The sequence below is a fragment of the Mesoplodon bidens genome (assembly GCF_964165515.1).
Source record: "Mesoplodon bidens genome assembly, chromosome: 18".
Classification (NCBI taxonomy): domain Eukaryota; kingdom Metazoa; phylum Chordata; class Mammalia; order Artiodactyla; family Ziphiidae; genus Mesoplodon; species Mesoplodon bidens.
The window spans coordinates 57,562,429-57,581,639 of record NC_138175.1 but is presented as its reverse complement, the minus strand read 5'-3'; the positions used below and the strand labels follow the sequence as shown (position 1 = coordinate 57,581,639).

The 19,211-nt window shown below is 50.2% G+C and overlaps 1 protein-coding gene across 1 annotated transcript; it reads left to right on the top strand.

Annotated features, from left to right (window-relative positions):
- Positions 1–12,579: 12,579 nt before the first annotated feature.
- TMEM150B (transmembrane protein 150B) lies at positions 12,580–19,190 on the top strand. Its single transcript, XM_081216953.1, has 6 exons — positions 12,580–12,676; positions 12,955–13,014; positions 13,111–13,178; positions 13,375–13,502; positions 15,970–16,153; positions 18,615–19,190. Exons 1-6 carry the CDS (start codon positions 12,609–12,611, stop codon positions 18,812–18,814), a joined length of 708 nt encoding a protein of 235 aa, XP_081073079.1. The 5' UTR covers positions 12,580–12,608; the 3' UTR covers positions 18,815–19,190.
- Positions 19,191–19,211: the final 21 nt, after the last annotated feature.

Genomic DNA, 19,211 nt, shown 5'->3' with positions numbered 1-19,211 from the left:
CATGAATTAAATGGATCATGGCATATTTACACAGGGGAACACCATACTACAGCGAAAGTGGATGAACCAGCACTCTGTATATCAACCTGGACAACCCTAAAGCATGCTGCTAGTTGCAGAAGTTTACATAATCGAATGCACGCAGTTTGAAAACACATAAAACAGGGGTTGTGTGTGGACACATGAAATTATACACAAACTTGCATGCGTATGATAAGGGGCGGGGGAGTCCAAGTGGCGACCCCTGGGGGCAGAGTGGAAGGAATGCAACCAGGAAAGCTACTCAGGACATTGTTATTTGTAATTTTTTTGTTTTTTTAAGCCCGGAGGTGGAAGCCCTGAGTTCATTGTATTCACTGTCTGTTCTTTTTCTACGTGTGAGAAATATTTCATAATACAAATAACATTTTAACACGCCAATGCCACTTCCAGGATTTTATGCTAAAGAAATAACTGGACAAGTGTTAAAATATTCAAAGATGTTTGTCTCAGCATTTGTTGAAAAAGCAGAAAAATAGGAAGAGCCGTAATGTCCAGCTGTAGGAGATTGGTTGGACCGATTACAGCATATTTGCAAGACGGAAGAACAATAGTACCTAACAGTTACTGAGAACTTAGCACACTCCAGTCACTTTGCAAATAGTCCTGTGAGGGAGGGGCTGTTATTATCCCCATTCTACAGATGAGCAGAGTGAGGCTTTCCAAGGAGGTGTAACTGGCCACCAGATTACAGAGTTTGTACTCTCAACCCCTGCTGCTACACTGCCCGGACAGGATCCAACTGGTTCTCGACCCACAGATGACATAAGAGGCATCTCGGAAAAACGAATAAATCTCTGACACATGTTACAACACAGATGAACCTTAAAAACATCATACTGGGTAAAAGGAGCTAGACACAAAAAGTCACATATGGAGTAATTCCATCTCTATGAAATATCCAGAATAGGTGAATCTGGAGAGACAGAAAACAGATCCAGGGAATTCCCTGGCCATCCAGGAGTTAGGGCTCCAGTGCTTCCACTGCAGGGGGCATGGGTTCCATCCCTGGTCGGGAAAATAAGATCACGCATGCCTCAAAGCAGTGTGGGACGGGAGGAAGCAGATCCGTGATTGCCACGGGCTGGGGAGAATGGGGAGTGACTGATATTGTTTCCTTTTTGGATGAAGTTCTGGAACTACAGAGCGGTGATGGTTGCAAAGCATCGTACATGTGCATAATGCCGTTGAATTGTACACTTTAAAATGGTTAAAATGGGGCTTCTTTGTGGTCCAGTCGTTAAGACTCCACCTGCCACTGCAGGGGGCACAGGTTCAGTCCCTGGTGGGGAAGTTCTGCATGCCCCGAGGTGAGGCCAAAGATAAATAAATAAAATGGTTAAAGTGGCAAATTTGACATTATGTATATTCTACCACCCCTCCCAAAAAAAGAAAGAAGCTCCACCAAAAAACAAAAAGAGAGAAAATAATAAAGAATCACCTAGAGAAAGTAGTGAAAATATAGATTCCAAGGTTCAGCCTCTTGAGAGAGGTTGGTCGAATATTTAATAATTAATCATTTCAGGATGTTGCCATGCAAAGTGTAGCCATGGACCAGCAGCATCAAGCAGGATTCCATGGGTGCTTTTTGGTAGAAATGCAGAATCTCAGACCCCACCCCTGACCTCCTAAATCAGAATCACCCACACTGGTGATTGGGATGTTCCACAACGTATGAGAAGCATGCCTTAGAAGACACCTGTGTTGCAGGTGGCTTCCTCAGACCAGTCATTCACTTGCTGGAGGGATATCGTGGGCTTGGTAACTCTCAAGGTGGCACGTGACTTATTAAGGGGGAAAGCGTGCTATAAAACAGCAAATTCGGGATGATCATATTTTGAGGGGAAAGGGATATCTACTTTTATGTATGTAAATTAAATGATTGGGAGGAGGATGTGGAGAAAAGGGAACACTTGTACACTGTTGCTGGGAATGTAAATTGGTGCCACCACTGTGAGAAAAAAATTTGGAGTTTCCTCAAAAAATTAGAAATAGGGACTTCCCTGGTGGCGCAGTGGTTAAGAATCCACCTGCCAACGCAGGGGACAAGGGTTCGAGCACTGGTCCGGGAAGATCCCACACGCCGCGGAGCAACTAAGCCCGTGTGCCACAACTACTGAGCCTGCGCTCTAGAGCCCATGCTCTGCCACTGCAATAAGAAGCCCACGCACTGCAACGAAGAGTAGCCCCTGCTCGCCAGAACTAGAGAAAGACCGTGCGCAGCAACGAAGACCCAATGCAGCCAAAAAAAAAAAAAATATATATATATATATATATATATATATATTACAAATAGAATTATCATGTGATCCAGCAAGCCCACTTCTGGGTATATATCAAAATGAAATCTCTATTACAAAGAGATATCTGTACTCCCCAGTTTATTGCAGCATGATTCACAATAACCAAGACATGGAAACAACCTAAGTGTATGTGGACAGGTGAGTGGATAAAGATGTGTATACATACATTGCAATATTTTTCAGCTATGAGGAAGGGGGAAATTCTGTCATTTGCAACAACATAGATGAACCTGGAGGACATTATGCTAAGTGAGAAAAGATAGACACAGAAAGACAGATACTGCATGACCTCATTTATACGTAGAATCCAAAAAACAGTCGAATTCACAGAAACAAAGAGTGGAATGGTGGTTACAGGGAGGGGGGAACGGGGGTTGGTCAAAGGGTACAAACTTCCAACAATAAAATGAATAAGTTCTGGGGGTCTAATGTACAGCATGGTGACTACAGTTAACAATAAAACATTGTACGTTTAAAAATTTGCTGAGAGAGTAGGTCATAAGTGTTCTCACCACGTACACACAAAGCTGGTAACTATGTGAGGTGAGTGATGTGTTAATTAGCTTGATCACAGAGATCATTTCGCAGCGTATACATATATCAAAACATCATGGTGTACGCCTTAAATAGACATAGTTTTTGTTTGTCAGTCGTACCTCGATAAAGCTGGAAAAAACTAAATGGTTGGTTGGGAGTTGTCTCTCTGTTTTCATGTATTACTTGTGTAATAACAAAATGTATATAATAATAGAATAAAATATAAGTATTCGTACTATGTTAATTTATACACATATTCCCATATCTATATATACATACCTATTCATATGCACACATGCATATACATAATTATCTATATATCTGTCTCTACCTATAGCACCATCATCATCCTGCTCAAAATTCTGCAGTGGACTCATACCCTGGTAGCCAGCCCCCAAGATGATCTTCACTCTGCACCCCACCCCCTTCCCCAGGATTCATGCCTTGTGTAGCTTCTTCCACATTGAACATGGCTGAGCTGTGTAACCAACAGGATATTGCAGAAAAGATGGCATGTCCATTGCTGTGTTATCAAAGACACCATCCTCTCTGGGATCACTCACTCCTCTGGGGGGATCTCAGCGCAATGTCAAGAGGTCATGGCAACCACCTTATGGAGACATGCATGAGGCAAGGGCAAGGAACTGAGGCCTCTTGCCAACAGCCAGAGAGGAACTGAATCTGACAGTCATGTGAGTGACCACCCTGGAAACGTTCCTCCTGTCTCTACCAAGCTTTCATAGGATTATGCCCCATCCACAGCTTGACAGCCATCTCAGGAGAAACCCCAAGCCAAAACCATCCAGCTAAGCCACTCCTGAATTCCTGACCCACAGAAACCATATGAGATGATAAATGTTTATTGACATCCTAAACTGTAGGCAATGGATACACACCTAGATTAAAATCTGATGTCCTTACAATGACCTCCATTCTTCCTCTGATTAATCACTTACTATTCTCCTCATTGCTCACTCTGTTATAGTCCCATTGGCTTCCTTGCTGGAAGCCGGAAGTCCCAAGCATCTCCAGGTCTTTCCCTGCTCTTCTCTCTACCAGGAGAGCTCTGCCCACTGATATCTACAGGGTTCACTCTCTCACCTGCTCCAGGTCTTTGCTGCAATGTCACTTCCTCAGGAGACCTTCCCCGACAGCCCTGCCTGGAATCACCCACCCACCGCAGCCATCCCCTTACTCTGCTCTGTTGTTTTATGCCACCAGGGTTGAGGGAATTTGTTATAGCAGCCACAGGAAGCTAATAGATGGTTGATTAAGTGGACTGGATCAATGGGAAGGTGGATGATTGGATTGATGGATGGATTGTAGGATAAACAGGAACAGAGAATTGATTGAACGGATTAAAGAATGAAAGAACATATGGGTGGGTAAATGGATAGTTGAATGGATGGATGGAGCTTTGGAGAGCTGGAAGAATATCTGAAGAAATTATGGTTAGATAGATAGGCAAATGGGTGGATGAGTGGGTAAATAACTAGTTGGATAAATGCATAAAGGCAAGAACATGCACAGATGAATGGGTGGGTTGGGTGGAAGTTTGGCTGGATATGGGTATTTGAGGAAGAAGCATGGTACACTGGAAAGAACCAGATTTTATTTTCTTATTTTATTTTATTTTTTGGAGTATAATTGATTTACAATGTTGTGTTAGTTTCAGGTGTACAGCAAAGTGATTCAGTTTCATATATATAATCTTTTTCAGATTATTTTCCCTTTTAGGTTATTACAAAATATTGAGTATAGTTCCCTGTGCTATACAGTAAGGTCCTTGTTTGTTATCGATTTTATAAATAGTAGTGTGTATATGTAACCAAAAGTTTGGTTTCTATTTCTGTGGGCCTATTTCTGTTGTATAAATAAGTTCATTTGTATCATTTTTTTTTAGATTCCACATCTAAGCGATATCATATGATATTTGTCTTTCTCTCTCTGGCTTACTTAGTATGATAATCTCTAAGTCCATCCATCCATGTTGCTGCAAATGGCTTTAGTTCATTCTTTTTTATGGCCGAGTAATATTCCACCGTGTATATGTACCACATCGTCTTTATCCACTCATCTGTTGATGAACATCTTCATTGCTTCCATGTCTTGGCTATTGCAAATAGTACTGCTATGAACATTGGGATGCATGTATCTTTTCAAATTATAATTTTCTCCAGATATATAGCCAGGAGTGGGATTGCAGGATCATATGATAGCTCTATTTTTTAGTTTTTTAAGGAACCTCCATACTGTTCTCCATAGTGGCTGCACCAATTCACATTCCCACCAACTGTGCAGGAGGAAGAACCAGATTTTAGAACCAGATGAACCTGAGTTCTGACCCCAGCTCCCCACAGTGACATTGGGAAGTATGGCAGCCAAAGTGGATCTCCCTTCAATAAAGAACTTACTCAACTGTGAGGACTGCATTTGCCTGACAGTCCCCAGCTGCAGTATCTGCAACTATTATTTTTTTTGGATTGAGGTTCTTTTTGGGCAGCCCCCAACCAACGACTTAGCATAGGAGTGGGGGCCATGCTGGGGCCTGACCACTTCCACCCAATGTGGGATTCAACTAATGGCAAACCTTTTTTTTTTTCTTTAAATTGATATAAAATTCAAGTAGGGCTTCCCTGGTGGCGCAGTGGTTGAGAGTCCGCCTGCTGATGCAGGGGACACGGGTTCGTGCCCCGGTCTGGGAGGATCCCACATGCCGCGGAGCGGCTGGGCCCGTGAGCCATGGCCGCTGAGCCTGCGCGTCCGGAGCCTGTACTCCGCAACGGGAGAGGCCACAACAGTGAGAGGCCCGCGTACCGCAAAAAAAAAAAAAAAAAAAAAAAAAAATTCAAGTAACACAGAATTCATCACTTTAACCATTTTAAGGTGTATAATTCAGTGGCATTTGGTACCGTGGCACTCTTGTGCCACCATCACCCCTATCAAGTTCCAAAACATTTTCGCCATCCAGAAAGGAAGTGATAAAGCAATCACTCCCCACCCGTCTGGCAACCACCAACTTACTTTCTGTTCCTATGGATTTGTCCGCAGTGAATCTTTGCTCTGCATCTCCCCGTTGGGCTGAGCTCTCTGAGTTGCATGGTCTCAAGCTCTTCCTAAATATACCTTCCTGCCCCCCTTTCCTTTTACAGGTGGCAGACCGACTCCCCCGCCTACTCCTTTTCTCCCTCCCCTCTATCTTTCACTGGTGTCACCCCCAATAAATCTCTTGCATTGCTAACGCCACAGCAACATTTGCCTTCTGGAGGACCCCGGGACACAGCAAGCCTCTTGCTCTGAGATCGAGTTCCCTACCCTACAGAGCTGCACAACTTCTCAGGGTTGCAGGAGGCTCTGCAGAATTTCTTTCTAAAAAAATAATAAATTTATTTATTTATTTGTATTTTTATCTTATAAATTTATTTCTATTTATTTATTTTTGGCTGCTTTGCAGCTTCGCTGCTGCGCACGGGCTTTCTCCAGTTGCGGCGACCAGGGGCTATGCTTTGACGTGGTGCACGGGCTTCTCACTGCGGTGGCTTCTCTTGTTGCCGAGCACGGGCTCTAGGTGCGTGGGCTTCAGTAGTGGTGGCTCGCAGGCTCAGTAGTTGTGGTGCACGGGCTTAGTTGCTTCACGGCATGTGGGATCTTCCCACACCAGGGATCAAACCCATGTCCCCTGCATTGGCAGGTGGATTCTTAACCACTGCGCCACCAGGGAAGCCCCGCTCTGCAGAAGTTCTGAACACAAGCTGGAGGACCCCACAACGTGAATACCTACGTTTATGCAGCATTCACTATGTGCCAGGCACTGTTTTAAGTCCTTGCATGGACTCGCTCCTGGACCCCACGACAGAGGCACCATCATGATCCTTGCTTTTACAGCCGAGAAAACAGAGATCCCTAGAGGCCTTCATCCCCTACCCGGGCAGGTTACCTTTTCTGGGGAAAACGATTCCCACCACCAAGCAGAAGCAGTTTTCTAAAAGTGAAACTGCAATATCATCTTACCCAGAGGAAGACCACAGCCTCTTCCCCTCAGCCGAGCCAGGATAGCAGCCTGTTTCTGGAAGGATCCAGAAGATTCCAGGCCCCCAGCCTGCAAGTGGACAGTGGGAGGAGCCTGATTCCCAAATTGAAAGTAGCCCACCAGGCTGGAGTCCCCCTTCCCCCAGTTCTCTCAGGGATGTCCTGAGGATATCAAACAGCCACCAGAGGGACACCAGTAAGCCTAGCCTTTGTACCAATGCAGGGAGGTGGGTACCAAGGCCCAGAGCAGGGCAGGGGGGAGTCTTGCCTAGGGTCACCTGGGAGTTGGCATCTACACTTCCTTTTGAAAGAGGAGCAGGCATCAGACAGGCACAAGCACAGCTGGGGCAAGGTGGGGGGCACACTCTCCCTGGCAGAGTGAGCAGCAGGTAGCATCCAGCCCTCCCTCCCCTGCGCTCCTTCAGGGCTCTGTGTGATGTCCACTAGGGCACACATCCCTGCACACAGGGACCCCTTTCGAGGACAGGGGCTGGGTCAGATCAGTCCTGGGAACCGAGGTACCTCAGGGAAATGTTTACTGAATGAAGGAAGGAAGGATTCGGGAGGAAGATGCTGAGCCATGGCTGAGACAGTGGTCTCTAAGAAATGAAAGGAGGGCACTGGTGGGGTTGGCGGAGAGGGTTGAGAACTTGCTAGAGCTCCACTCCACCAGGGCAGTTTTCGTCTGCTTGCTCACGGCTGTATCTCCAGCGTCTAGAACAGTGCCTGGCACACAGTGGGTCCTCAGTCAATATCTGCTAAGCGACAAACAAAACAAAACAAAACAAAACAAAACTCCAGGACCTCTGATTCCCCCTCCTGCCACTGGCAGCTGAACTAAGGAAGCGTCCTGCATTGAGCTATAGCCACGTGCCAGGCACCCATCAAAGGCGGACCACGCATTCTGTTTTCACTTGATTCTGAGCATGAACCCCCAGATAAAGGCAACAGGAACAGTAGCTACCTCTTGGAAACACACAGGTCTCAGGGAATTCCCTGGCGGTCCAGTGAGTAGGACTCCGTGCTCTCACTGCCCAGGGCCCGGGTTCAATCCTTGGTTGGGGAACTAAGATCCTACAAGCCGCACGGCACGGCCAAAAAAAAAGAAATGCACACGTGTCAGACATGCTCTGAGCGCTTTAGGCGGGTTGGCTCCGCAATTCCACACTGCAGCCCCCTGCTAGTTATTATTATTATTTTTTTGCGGTACGCGGGCCTCTCACTGTTGTGGCCTCTCCCGTTGCGGAGCACAGGCTCCGGACGCGCAGGCTCAGCGGCCACGGCTCACGGGCCCAGCCGCTCCGTGGCATGTGGGATCCTCCCGGACCGGGGCACGAACCCGTGTCCCCTGCATCGGCAGGCGGACTCTCAACCACTGCGCCACCAGGGAAGCCCCCTGCTAGTTATTCTTATCTCCATTTCACAGATGGGGAAGCAAAGGTTCAGGGAGATGAAGCCCTTGGGGCAGGTCACACCGCCAGCAAGAGGCAGAGGCGGAGACCCAAACCCAGGCAGTCAGACTCCCAAATGGTACAATGTGCCCCATTTTACAGATTGAGGAAACTGAGACCCCCCCCCACCCAAGGGACCTGTGGGAGCCGAATAACACCCCCGCCCAAGATGTCTATATCTTCATCTCCAGGACATGTGTTGGTGGTACGCCACATGGTGAAAGGGACTTTGCAGATTAAATTAAGGGTCTTGAGATGGGGAGATTCTCCTGGATTATCTGGGTGAGCCCAACGTAATCGCAGAGCTCTTACAAATGAAAGAGGGGTCACTGTCAGAATCAGAGAAGCAGAGAAGGGGGTGTGATGACAGAAGCACTTCCCACTACGCAAAGGGAGGTAGAGGCCATGAGCCAAGGGATGCAGGCACCTCTAGAAGCTGGAAAAGACGAGGAGGAAATGTATTCTCCCATGGAGCCTCTAGAAGGACCGCAGCCCTGCCCACACCTTGATTTCAGCACATAAGACCCATTCTGACTAACTGCCAGAAACAGAAGCTAATAAATTTGTGTTGTCTTAAGCCACTAAGTTTGTAGTACTTTGTTACAGCAGCTGTAGGACACTCTACAGGCACCCAGCTCTTAAATGGCAAAGGTGGGATTCGAACTCAAGTCTTGCCAAGTTGAAAGCTCTGGATCTTCTGGGGTATCACTTAGATGTGTGAATTTTGGAATTATTCCAGATGCTTTTTCCTCAGGATCGCTGGGCTGTGTGTATGTGTGTGTGTGTGTGTTGGGGTGGGGTGGGGAGCATGTAGGAGTGAGTCAAGAAACCGGGAATTTGGGAATTCCCTGGTGGTCCAGTGGTTAGGACTCCAAGCTTCCACTACCAAGGGCCCGGGTTCAATCCCTGGTCGGGGAACTAAGACCCCACAAGCACGTGGCCAAAAAAAGAAAAGAAAAAGAAAGAAAGAAAGAAAACAAAACCAGGAATTCTACTTTCATGAGGATTAGAGAATCTGGTCCATAATTACGGCAATGACACCTTAGGGCTGTCATGAGAATTAGTGAGTTAACCCATGTGGAGCACATAGAGCAGCGCCCGACACGTAAGATGGGGTAACAGTTACTATCATTATATCTTTTTCATGTCTACACACCACCAGCATCAGCTCCTCTGTCTTCCCTGCTCAAGAACCTTCCATGGCTCCCCAGTACCCTCAGGATAACATCCAAGCCCTTTATGGCAGTTGAGAGCTTTGGGTCCCAGCTCATTTCTCCTAGTGGACCCCACAGTCTGTAACCCAGCAGACTGCCTACTAAGGAATGTCGCTCTCCACTTGGCTCTACAAGGATTGAGTCATTAGCCACTGGAGTTACTCACTTTTGACATGCCCTGAAGGGTGTTCAAGGCAGGAATCGGAATGAGGCACTCTGTGCTCTGGGAAAGCTGGCAGAACAGGCCTTCAGAGAGTTAGATATTTTCAGGAGAAGATTTTATGAACCCAATTTCTTGCATCTTCTCGTACTTAGAAAAGCACTAAAGTCATTAACTAAGGTATCTGCTCCTCGTGAGTAGCAGCAACTTTCTACAGAGATGTGTGCTTGACGGCATGTACGCCTTCCCCAAAATCACATAGATGCTGATATCGGAGCAGTTCCTCAGAGCTCTCTGAGAGGCTGTTTCGTGGGCCACAGTCCTCAATATGTCCCCAAATAAAACTGAAACTCACAGCTCTCAGGTTGTGCATTTCTATTTTAGTCGACAAAACAAAGGCATTCAACCCTCAGGTGCCTGGTTTCAGGAACCATCTGGACTCTACTGAGAAGGCCTTGCTGCAGCTTGCATGTATCCTCTAAGTGTGGCTCATCAGACTTTCCTAAACGTCTCCCACAACCAAACGCACACTGGCCACCATTGCTAGTTAGCCACTTCCTCTTCTGGGGAACCCCATGCACTGTGCTACCTTCATTGTAACATCTTGTTTTCTCATTATGGATCCGTGTGTGTCTGCCCTCCAGGCTGGGAACCCACTGAAGGCAGAGATCTTATTCTTGATTGATCGCTGGGCCTCCTCCTTCAAGAAATATTCATGGTGTCTGTCTGTCTGTTTCTCTGCTTTTTCTTTTTTTAACTCACAAGGAACCTGAGAGCTGAAGGTCCTAGTTGCTGGGGCACTGGAAATCCTGCAGCATAGAGGAGGAGAAAAGTGGGTCTCAGACCCTTGGGTCCCCAGATAGCTGGCATTGATGGAACATTATTTAGTCATGAAAAGGCAGGAAGCACTGCCTGCTACAACATGGATGAACCTCAAAAACATGTTCAGTGAGAGAAGCCAGACATGAAAAGGCACATATTGTATGATTCCATTTATATGAAATGTCCAGAATAGGAAAATCTATATACGGAGAAAACAGTTTGGCTGTGGCCAGGGGCTGGGGGAGGAGGGAATTGGGAGTGTCTGCTTAATAGGTACGAGGTTTCCCTCTGGGGTGATGAAAAAACTCTGGAACTTAGATAGAGGTGGTGGTTGCACAACATTGTGAATATGTTAAATGCCCCTGAATTGTATAATTTTAAATGGTTAGGGACTTCCCGGGTGGTCCAGTGGTTAGGACTCGGTGCTCTCACTGCAGGGGCCCGGGGTTCACTCCCTGGTTGGGGAACTAGGATCCCACAAGCCACGTGGCACAGCAAAAAATAAATAAAATAAAATAAAATAATAAAATAAAATGGTTAATCTTATGTTATGTGAATTTTACTTCAATTACGAAAAAAGAGGGGGCTTCCCTGGTGGCGCAGTGGTTAAGAATCCGCCTGCCAATGCAGGGGACATGGGTTCGAGCCCTGGTCCGGGAAGCTCCCACAGGCCACGGAGCCCGTGCACCACAACTACTGAGCCTGAACTCTAGAGCCCGCGAGCCACAACTACTGAAGCCCGCACACCTAGAGCCCGTGCTCCGCAATGAAGGGTAGCCCCTGCTCGCCGCAACTAGAGGAAGCCCGCACACAGCAATGAGGACCCAATGCAGCCAAATAAATAAATAGATAGATAGATAGATAGATAAATTTATAAAATAAAAAAAAAAGAGGTGGGGAGCTGAGGGAGGAGGGGCTGGAACTTCCGGGTCTGAGAGGCTGGGGCCTGGACTCCTGGGTCCTGGGGCAGCAGGAGGGGGCCCAGGATACAAACACCTGAGTACCAAGAGGGGAGGAAGCCAGGAAGTTAAGGCTTGTTCTGCTGGAGAGAGAAGAAAACGGTCCAGGTAGAGGAAGCAGTCGCTTTCTGGGAGGGAGGTTTTTCCGATGGAGATGTCATCACTAAGATTGCCCTTCCCACTCAGGCCCGGCCTGTGGGGAACTCCAGCTTGATAGAGAGGAAGGGAGAGGGGAAAGCCAGTGGGGGGAGGAGGAAGGGTCACCAGGGTCCCACACCCAACTGCCTCAGGACAGAAACTGCACTCAGAAGGGCAGGCACCTGCAGGTCCGGATTCTCCGTCCCCAAGGAGGTAACAGCTGGGAGGATGGACCTCAGGGGCTAGAAGCAATTGCATGAGTTCTGGAAGGGACTGGAGGCCTGGACTTCTAGGTCCCCAAGGGAGAAAGGGTGGAGAGAGCTAGAGGCTCAGATTTCTGGGTCTTGAGGAGGACAAAGGCTGGGAGTTTGAACATTGAAGCTATAAAGTGGGAGGAAGGAAGCTAGGGGCCCCTGGAAGCTAAGGTGCTGCCTGCTTGGTTCTGAGACCGGAAGTGGCAGTTTGGGGGTGAGGTCCTGAAGAAAGTGGAGGTCATATTCTTGGCCTGACGTGTCTTTGGCTCTGCTGGAACGCCAACAGTCCCACCCCACAACCCAGCCCTGTTCCCCAAACCTCTCACGCAGCACCAGTCCCAGGGCGGAGAGAGCCAGAGGGAGCCCGGACAGGTGAGCACCCAGGGGGAGCCCAGAAGCTGGCAGTGCAGGGAGGGGCTGGGAGAGTCTCAGAAGCTGGGTGGGAGCAGGACAGCTAAGAGAAACTAGGAGATCAGGACAAAGGACTATGCAAAAGATAGGGAATGTTTCCCAAGCAGACAGCTGGCTCATTAGAGTGGACCTTTGCCTATTACTTATGCCTGGGAGCCAATGGAGGCCTCAGGGGCGGTGGCCACGATGTGACACACCTGTACCCTTAGGGCTGGTTGCTCACCCGAGAGAGACAGAGAGATAAAGCCGTGACTTCAGTCCCTGCCCCTCTCTTTCCCTGCAGACCCCGGCATGTGGGGATACCTGTCCCTGCTGCCTGCCTTCCTGGCATTCTGGGCTACTGCTGGCATCTGGACCGTGTGAGTGTTAGAGGCAGGATGGACCCCTGGGTCTGAGGGAGGAGGGGCTGGGGGCCTGGACTCCTGGGTCTGAGAGGGGAGGGGCTGGGGACCTGGACCCCTGGGTCTGAGCGGGGAGGGGCTGGGGGCCTGGACCCCTGGGTCTGAGGGGTGAGGGGCTGGGGGCCTGGACCCCTGGGTCTGAGGGAGGGGGAGCTAGAAGTCCGGTTTCTGCGCGTAACAGAAAGAAAAGTTTCGTCGAACTCCCTCTACTCTCTTTGATGTCTCCTCGACTTCAGTTTTTCGCTTGCTGTGGCCAACAAGGCTGTGAACCTCACGGAAGGCTTCCCCTATATCAGGTAGTTATGGTGCTTGGGGTGGGGGGGACTCCGGAGGGAGGAAAGAAGGAGGTCCTGGTTCTGAGGAACTACAGGATGACCCTTTATCTCCCCCAGTCTATGTGGAAATAGCCCCCCTCAGAGCTGCATCTTCAGCCAGGTGCTCAACTTGGGAGCTGCTTTGGGTAAATACTCCCGCGCACACTTCGTTCGGTGCTAGCCCCACCCAACCAAGAGGGCCCCGGCACCCAGCCTCCTCGTCCCCCAAATCCAGGAGTTGGGCACTCACTCCAGGACCCACAGTCTCTTCCACCCGCCACCCCCACCCCCTACCCAGGAGTCTGGGGCTCAGGCCTCCCGCCCACTTCCCTCTCCTCCCAGCCGCCTGGACCTGCATTCTCCGTTACCACCAGCTTCGGGACTGGGGGGTCGGAAAGTGGCCTAACCAGCTGATCCTGTGGACGGGGCTCCTCTGCGCCTTGGGCACCTCCATAGTGGGCAATTTTCAGGTGAGACGCAGCAGGCCAGCCCAGGTTCTTGCCCGCCCGAGTCTGGGACTACAACTCCCAGCACCCCCGGGGCGCAGGCTTCTGGTTTGGCGGGGCTGGTCCCCGCACGGCCTCCTGGGACTTGTATTTCTCTTGTGGCTCTCGGGCCGTGGAGGGAGGGCGTTCTGGTCTCTGGATAGAGGCCGCGTGGGAGGCTCTTTGTAATCATTCCGTTAAACCCCTAGGAGTTTGGGGTAATTCACTGCCATAGCCCCATTTAATGATAAAATTTCTCAGGTCACTCCCCCCCCCACCGCCCACCCCCGCACCGCGCTGCTTGCTTGGCTGGGTCCTATTTCCCCGACTAGGGATCGAACCGGGGCCCTGGGGAGTGAAAGCGTGGAGTCCTAATTACTGGACCGCGGGGGAATTCCCCACATTCTTTTTATTTTTTTTATTTTTGGCTGCACTGGGTCTTCACTGCTGCACACGGGCTTTCTCTAGTTGCAGAGAGTGGGGGCCACTCTTCGTTGCAGTGCGCGGGCCTCTCATTGAGGTGGCTTCTCTTGTTGCGGAGCACGGGCTCTAGAGCGCAGGCTCAGTAGATGTGGCGCACGGGCTTGGTTGCTCAGCGGCATGTGGGATCTTCCCGGACCAGGGCTCGAACCCGTGTCTCCTGCGTTGGCAAGCGGATTCTTAACCACTATGCCACCAGGGAAGCCCTCCCCACTTATTCTCAATGTTTGCCATATCGATGGAGTGTTCTCTCTGTAGAAGGCACTAGCTTTATACGTTGTGCAGGGTTATTTTAACCCATCTCCACAAGAACTCCAGGGAGGTCCTTCTTGGTCAAGTCCCACGGAGATATTTCTTTATCAGCCGGTTCGTGGTGGTCAGAGATGAACCCAGATTCGTAGACTCTAGAAGCCTACATTCTTAGCCACAAAGCTCAGTATATATTTGTAGAATAAATAAATGGATTAGTAATAGGAGAAATCTTATTGATTTATCATTTTATTTTTTATCTATTTGTTTTTCAGTATGATATCTCTGATTCCAAACCTCTCCCGCCAAAAGGCTGTGGAAGCCGCAGGGTGTTTAGACAAGAGGCTGCCTCCAACTTAACAAAAATTCCCCATGACATTTGCATAGCAAATCATTCACTTATCATGTATTCCTGTGTTCATTAACCTTTGTTTACCTTTAATTATTATATCCCCCCCCCCCCCGCAGAAGCTTTTTTTTTTTTTTTGGCTGCTCCCTGCCTCATGTGGGATCTTAGTTCCCGATCAGGGATCCAACCCGAGCCCCGTGCAGTGGAAGCCTGGAGTCCTCACCAATGGACTGCCAGGGAAGTCCCCAGAAGACTTTTTTAGACATTTTCTCCTAATCATCCTTTCCCTCCATGAAGTTTTTTTTTTTTTCCTAATATTTATTTATTTGGTTGCGTGGGGTCTTAGTTGCGGCAGGGAGACTCCTTAGTTGCAGCACGCGGGCTCCTTAGTTGTGGCCTGTGGCCTCCTTAGTCGCGGCTTGCCGGCTCCTTAGCTGTGGCATGCAAACTCTTAGTTGCGGCATGCATGTGGGTTCTAGTTCCCTGACCAGGAACTGAACCCAGGCCCTTTGCATTGGGAGCGCAGAGTCTTATCCACTGCACCACCAGGGAAGTTCCCCCCATCCCACCCGACCCCCGCCATGGAGTTTTTAATATGAAAACATTTTAATATAATACATACTATATCTGTAAGCCAGAAACCATTGTAATATTTAATATTTTTTCACCCTCCAAGAACCAATTTTTACCCCCTTGGTGGCAACAATCTGCTCTCTTCCACCCAGGTTGAGAATGAAGGATTTATTCCACTAATATTTTACGAGGCTTGGGCTTCCCTGGTGGCGCAGTGGTTAAGAATCCGCCTGCCAATGCAGGGGACACAGGTTCAAGCCCTGGTCCGGGAAGATCCCACGTGTAGCGGAGCAACTAAGCCCGTGCACCACAACCCGAGCCTGCGCTCTAGAGCTCGCGAGCCACAACTACTGAGCCCGCGTGCCACAACTACTGAAGCCCGCGCGCCTAGAGCCTGTGCTCCGCAACAAGAGAAGCCACCGCAATGAGAAGCCCGCGTGCCACAGTGAAGAGTAGCCCCTGCTCGCTGCAACTAGAGAAAGCCCGTGCGCAGCAACGAAAACCCAATGCAGACAAAAATAAATAAATTAAATAAATAAATTAAAAAAAAATTACCAGGCTATACTATGTGCCAGGCCCTGTTTTAGGGATGGAGGCCCCAGCAGTGAACAGCAGGTTTAAATAAATGCCTGGCCTCATGGAGCTGACAATAGCCAATGCACCTAATCAATCAGCCATTCGCCGGGTATGGCAGTTTTCAAGCACGGTCCATGGAGTTGGTCCTGGCGCCTCCCCGCATGGCATCGTGGCCCTCTCCCTCCCACAGTTCTGCCCCTCAACGCTGCTCCCTTCCTCTCCCAGGAAAAGAACCAGCGGGCCACGCACCTGACGGGGGCTTTCTTCGCCTTCTTTGTGGGAATATTCTACTTCTGGCTGCAGCTCCTTCTCTTCTGGAGGGTGAAGAGCCTGCCCCAGCCTGGGGCTCCCTGGATCGGGCCGCTCCGTCTGGTCCTCTGCAGCATTTGCACCATCCTAACGGTGGCCAGTATCCTTCCTGGGGCCGGGGACAGGTGTTGGGGGTACGTCTTCATTGGGGTGGGTCTGCTGTGTGCTATTGAGGGTGCCCCTTCCTTTCTCAGCCTCGGTCTCCGTGCAGGATTATAGTGGTGTTGTCACCGAGTCCCGGCTCTGGGGTCACGCTGCCTCCACATAGTAGTTGGGGGAGCAGGGGTCAACTCCTCTGGTTTCTTAACTGCTCAGTGCCTCAGTTTCCTCATCTATCAAATGTGGATAATAATAAGGAATGTGAGGAATGCAGGAGATGACACGTGAGGTGCTTAGAATGGTGCTTGGCACATAGTGAGTAACCAATACACGTTGGGAGATCGATAAACCAATGACAACAGTCCGCTTGGGCTACTGCTCTGTGCTGGGCATCGTGCTGGCTAAGACCGGAGACGGAGGTTCAGATGGCCGAGAACCGTCACGAAGTTCAATGGTAGAGCCGGTGGTAGGCTGGAGGCAGCTGGTACAGGGTCTCCTGAGCTGTCTGTGTGTATCTTTTCCCAGCTCCATGTGCAGTGATGTCATGTCAGTAATAGCTTGAAACGGCCAAGAAACTGACAAATGCTACAAATCAGAGCCAGTTGTTACACATTTACCAGCATGCCTGTGGGTGGAGCCTTGACTCCAGCCCACTTCTGAGTCACCCCAGAACCCAGTAGCTCAGCACACCTCCGGGTGAGCCAAACCACTCTCTGAGCCTCAGATTCCCTATCTGTAGAATGGAGTTGCTTTTGTCAGAATAATGATGATTACTGAGAAGCAGAGTGCTCTGAGAGAGAGGAGGGGCTGCATGCTAAGCCTTGGGGACTGCGGCCCCCTGTGAGGGTGATGGAAGGGGAGGCCAGAAGTCGCTGGCATCCAGAAGAGGCTGGAGGGAACCCAGCTGAGACCCTGGGCCGGCTGCATTCAGAGGATCCCTTTGGAAAATTGGATCCCTTTCCCCAGCAAAATGGAAGTGGTGATCTTGTTTCCCAGAGCAGCAAATTGAATCCAGTGAAATGGATAGGAAGGGCTGGCTCCGGAGCTCAGCGTTCTGCAGCTGCAGAACCAGCATCTGTCCTGTGCAGCAGCAGGTGCGGTTAACGATGAGGTCTAGGCAGCCCCTTTCAAAATCCGGCCTGTGCTGATCAGTTTGGCTGCAGGGTTCTCATTCTGTGGGGCTCTGATATCCCTTGGATGCGGGAAGTGGGGGACAGGACCATAAAATGGTCAGCTGAGTGTTGTAAGGCCTGGAAGGCTGCAAAGAGAGGTCTGAGACCTGGCATTTGAGCTGGTCTTGCAGAACCAGCTGCTTTTGGCCTGGGTTGGGTGAGGGAGGGAGGGACACCGTGGGTACACGCGGAGGGTGGGAAAACCAACCCAGGGGAGGAGATGAGGCTGCTGGCAGGGCCAGAGATGAGCATCTCCAGCGCTAAAGTGAGGGATTACAGGCTTGTGCTTCTGTACAAGTGCAATAGGGAGCCACAGAAAGCTTGTGAGTGGGGGAGTTACAAAGTCAGTTCTGGGGTAAGCACTTCTTTGTTCTAGGATCGGTGGGGCTTGGGGATGGTGTTGGCCTTATTCACTGTCTAGAAATCCTTGAATGAATGAAATGATGTCTAATCTGGGGGGCGGTGAGGAGGAGGAGTGCTCCAGTGAGGGGGGTGCTCCCAGAAAACAAGAGGCATCTCTGCAAGGTGGGAGCTCAGAGTATGTGTTGACCAGTGGTTACAAAAGAGTTTTAAAGAGCTGGGACTGTGGAGCTGGAGGAGGGACAGGACCAACCAGTAGAGAGGCCAGGCCAGAGAGGACAAGACTTGGGGTGTCCAGCTGGCCATGGGGATGAAGAGGGAGGGGACGAAGGCGATTCCCAACGGTCTGCTAGGGGGCAGGAGTGGACGGTGTGGTTACGGAGGTTGGGGCACCCAGAAAGAGGAAGACCTTTTAGGGAGAAAGGGGGATTCTGTTTGGGAGTAAGCAGGAGGGGTCTGTGGGCCCTGGGTCGGGGGAGAAAGTTGCAAGCACAGCCTGAGGCTGGCGGGTAGGGTGGAGGCATCTTTAGGAAGTCCTGCATTTTTGGAGGTAGAAGCAATGGCGGCTGGTTGGCCCTGGCAAGTGGGGAGATGGCAGAGCCTTCATGGGGTCAGGGAAGGCCGACAGGAAGATAGGAGCCTTGTTCTGGGATATTGGGAATGCAGTGCAAACCGTAGAAATATGCAAGGGCAAACATTTAGAAAACAGCTTGAGACAGAGGCGGGAACTGGAGGGCGTCCATTTGAGAGTGTCTGGGCGTTGCCAAGGAGGGTGTCCAGCCAGAGGGGCCCTTCCAGCCAGGGCAGGGCGGACATGTCACAAGAGGGTACCCAGAGATGGATGGTCTCAGCCTGCCCAAGGTCACTCAGCAACCTAGCCGGGCTTGCGGATCCTCCCCGTGGCGCTGTGCCCTTGACTCTGGTGTACAGTGGTCGTCCTCCACACCTGGTCACTGCGCTCAGCCTCTGCCGCCTGTGAATGGGTCGCCGCCATGCTGCTGTTCATCCTCTTTGGCCTCTTTGCGGTGGACTTCTCTGGCCTGGACGGCTGCACCCTGTGTCTCCAGCCGGGCCCTGGCAGCCTGAGCCCCCCGCCGGCCTCCCCCATCTCCCTGAAGGTCCAGCTCTGAACACCTGGTCAGCATAGCATCTTCACACCTCCTGTCCCTGCCATCTGGTTCCGCCCCTGCAACCAGGGCCACCCAGGAAGCGAGAGGCCAAGGCCAGCCAGCCATCCCTGATCAAGGATATTTATTATTATTATTATTAATTTTTTTTTTTTTTTTTTTTGCCGCTGGCGGAATCAGAGACACGGACGCAGGCAGGATCACGCGAAATCAGAATTCCTTCCGGAGAGCAAATCCGTACAGAAGGTTGTGGGGGAAGGGAGAAGACCAGGGGAGGGGGGCCCAGGAAGGGGGAGTCGGGGACACAAGGACAGATGGCCCTGTCTGTCCGGATCTGCTAAGCCACCCCAACCAGACCCCATCCCTCCCCCACCCCACCCCGCAGAGAGATTGATCAATA

Bases quoted from the DNA above. Each gene is read 5' to 3' on its own strand.
- TMEM150B (XM_081216953.1), top strand. From the start codon at position 12,609: ATGTGGGGATACCTGTCCCTGCTGCCTGCCTTCCTGGCATTCTGGGCT. The intron at 13,503-15,969 runs GTGAGACGCAGC...TTCCTCTCCCAG, and splicing joins CCATAGTGGGCAATTTTCAG to GAAAAGAACCAGCGGGCCAC. The intron at 16,154-18,614 runs GTATCCTTCCTG...TCTGGTGTACAG, and splicing joins CACCATCCTAACGGTGGCCA to TGGTCGTCCTCCACACCTGG.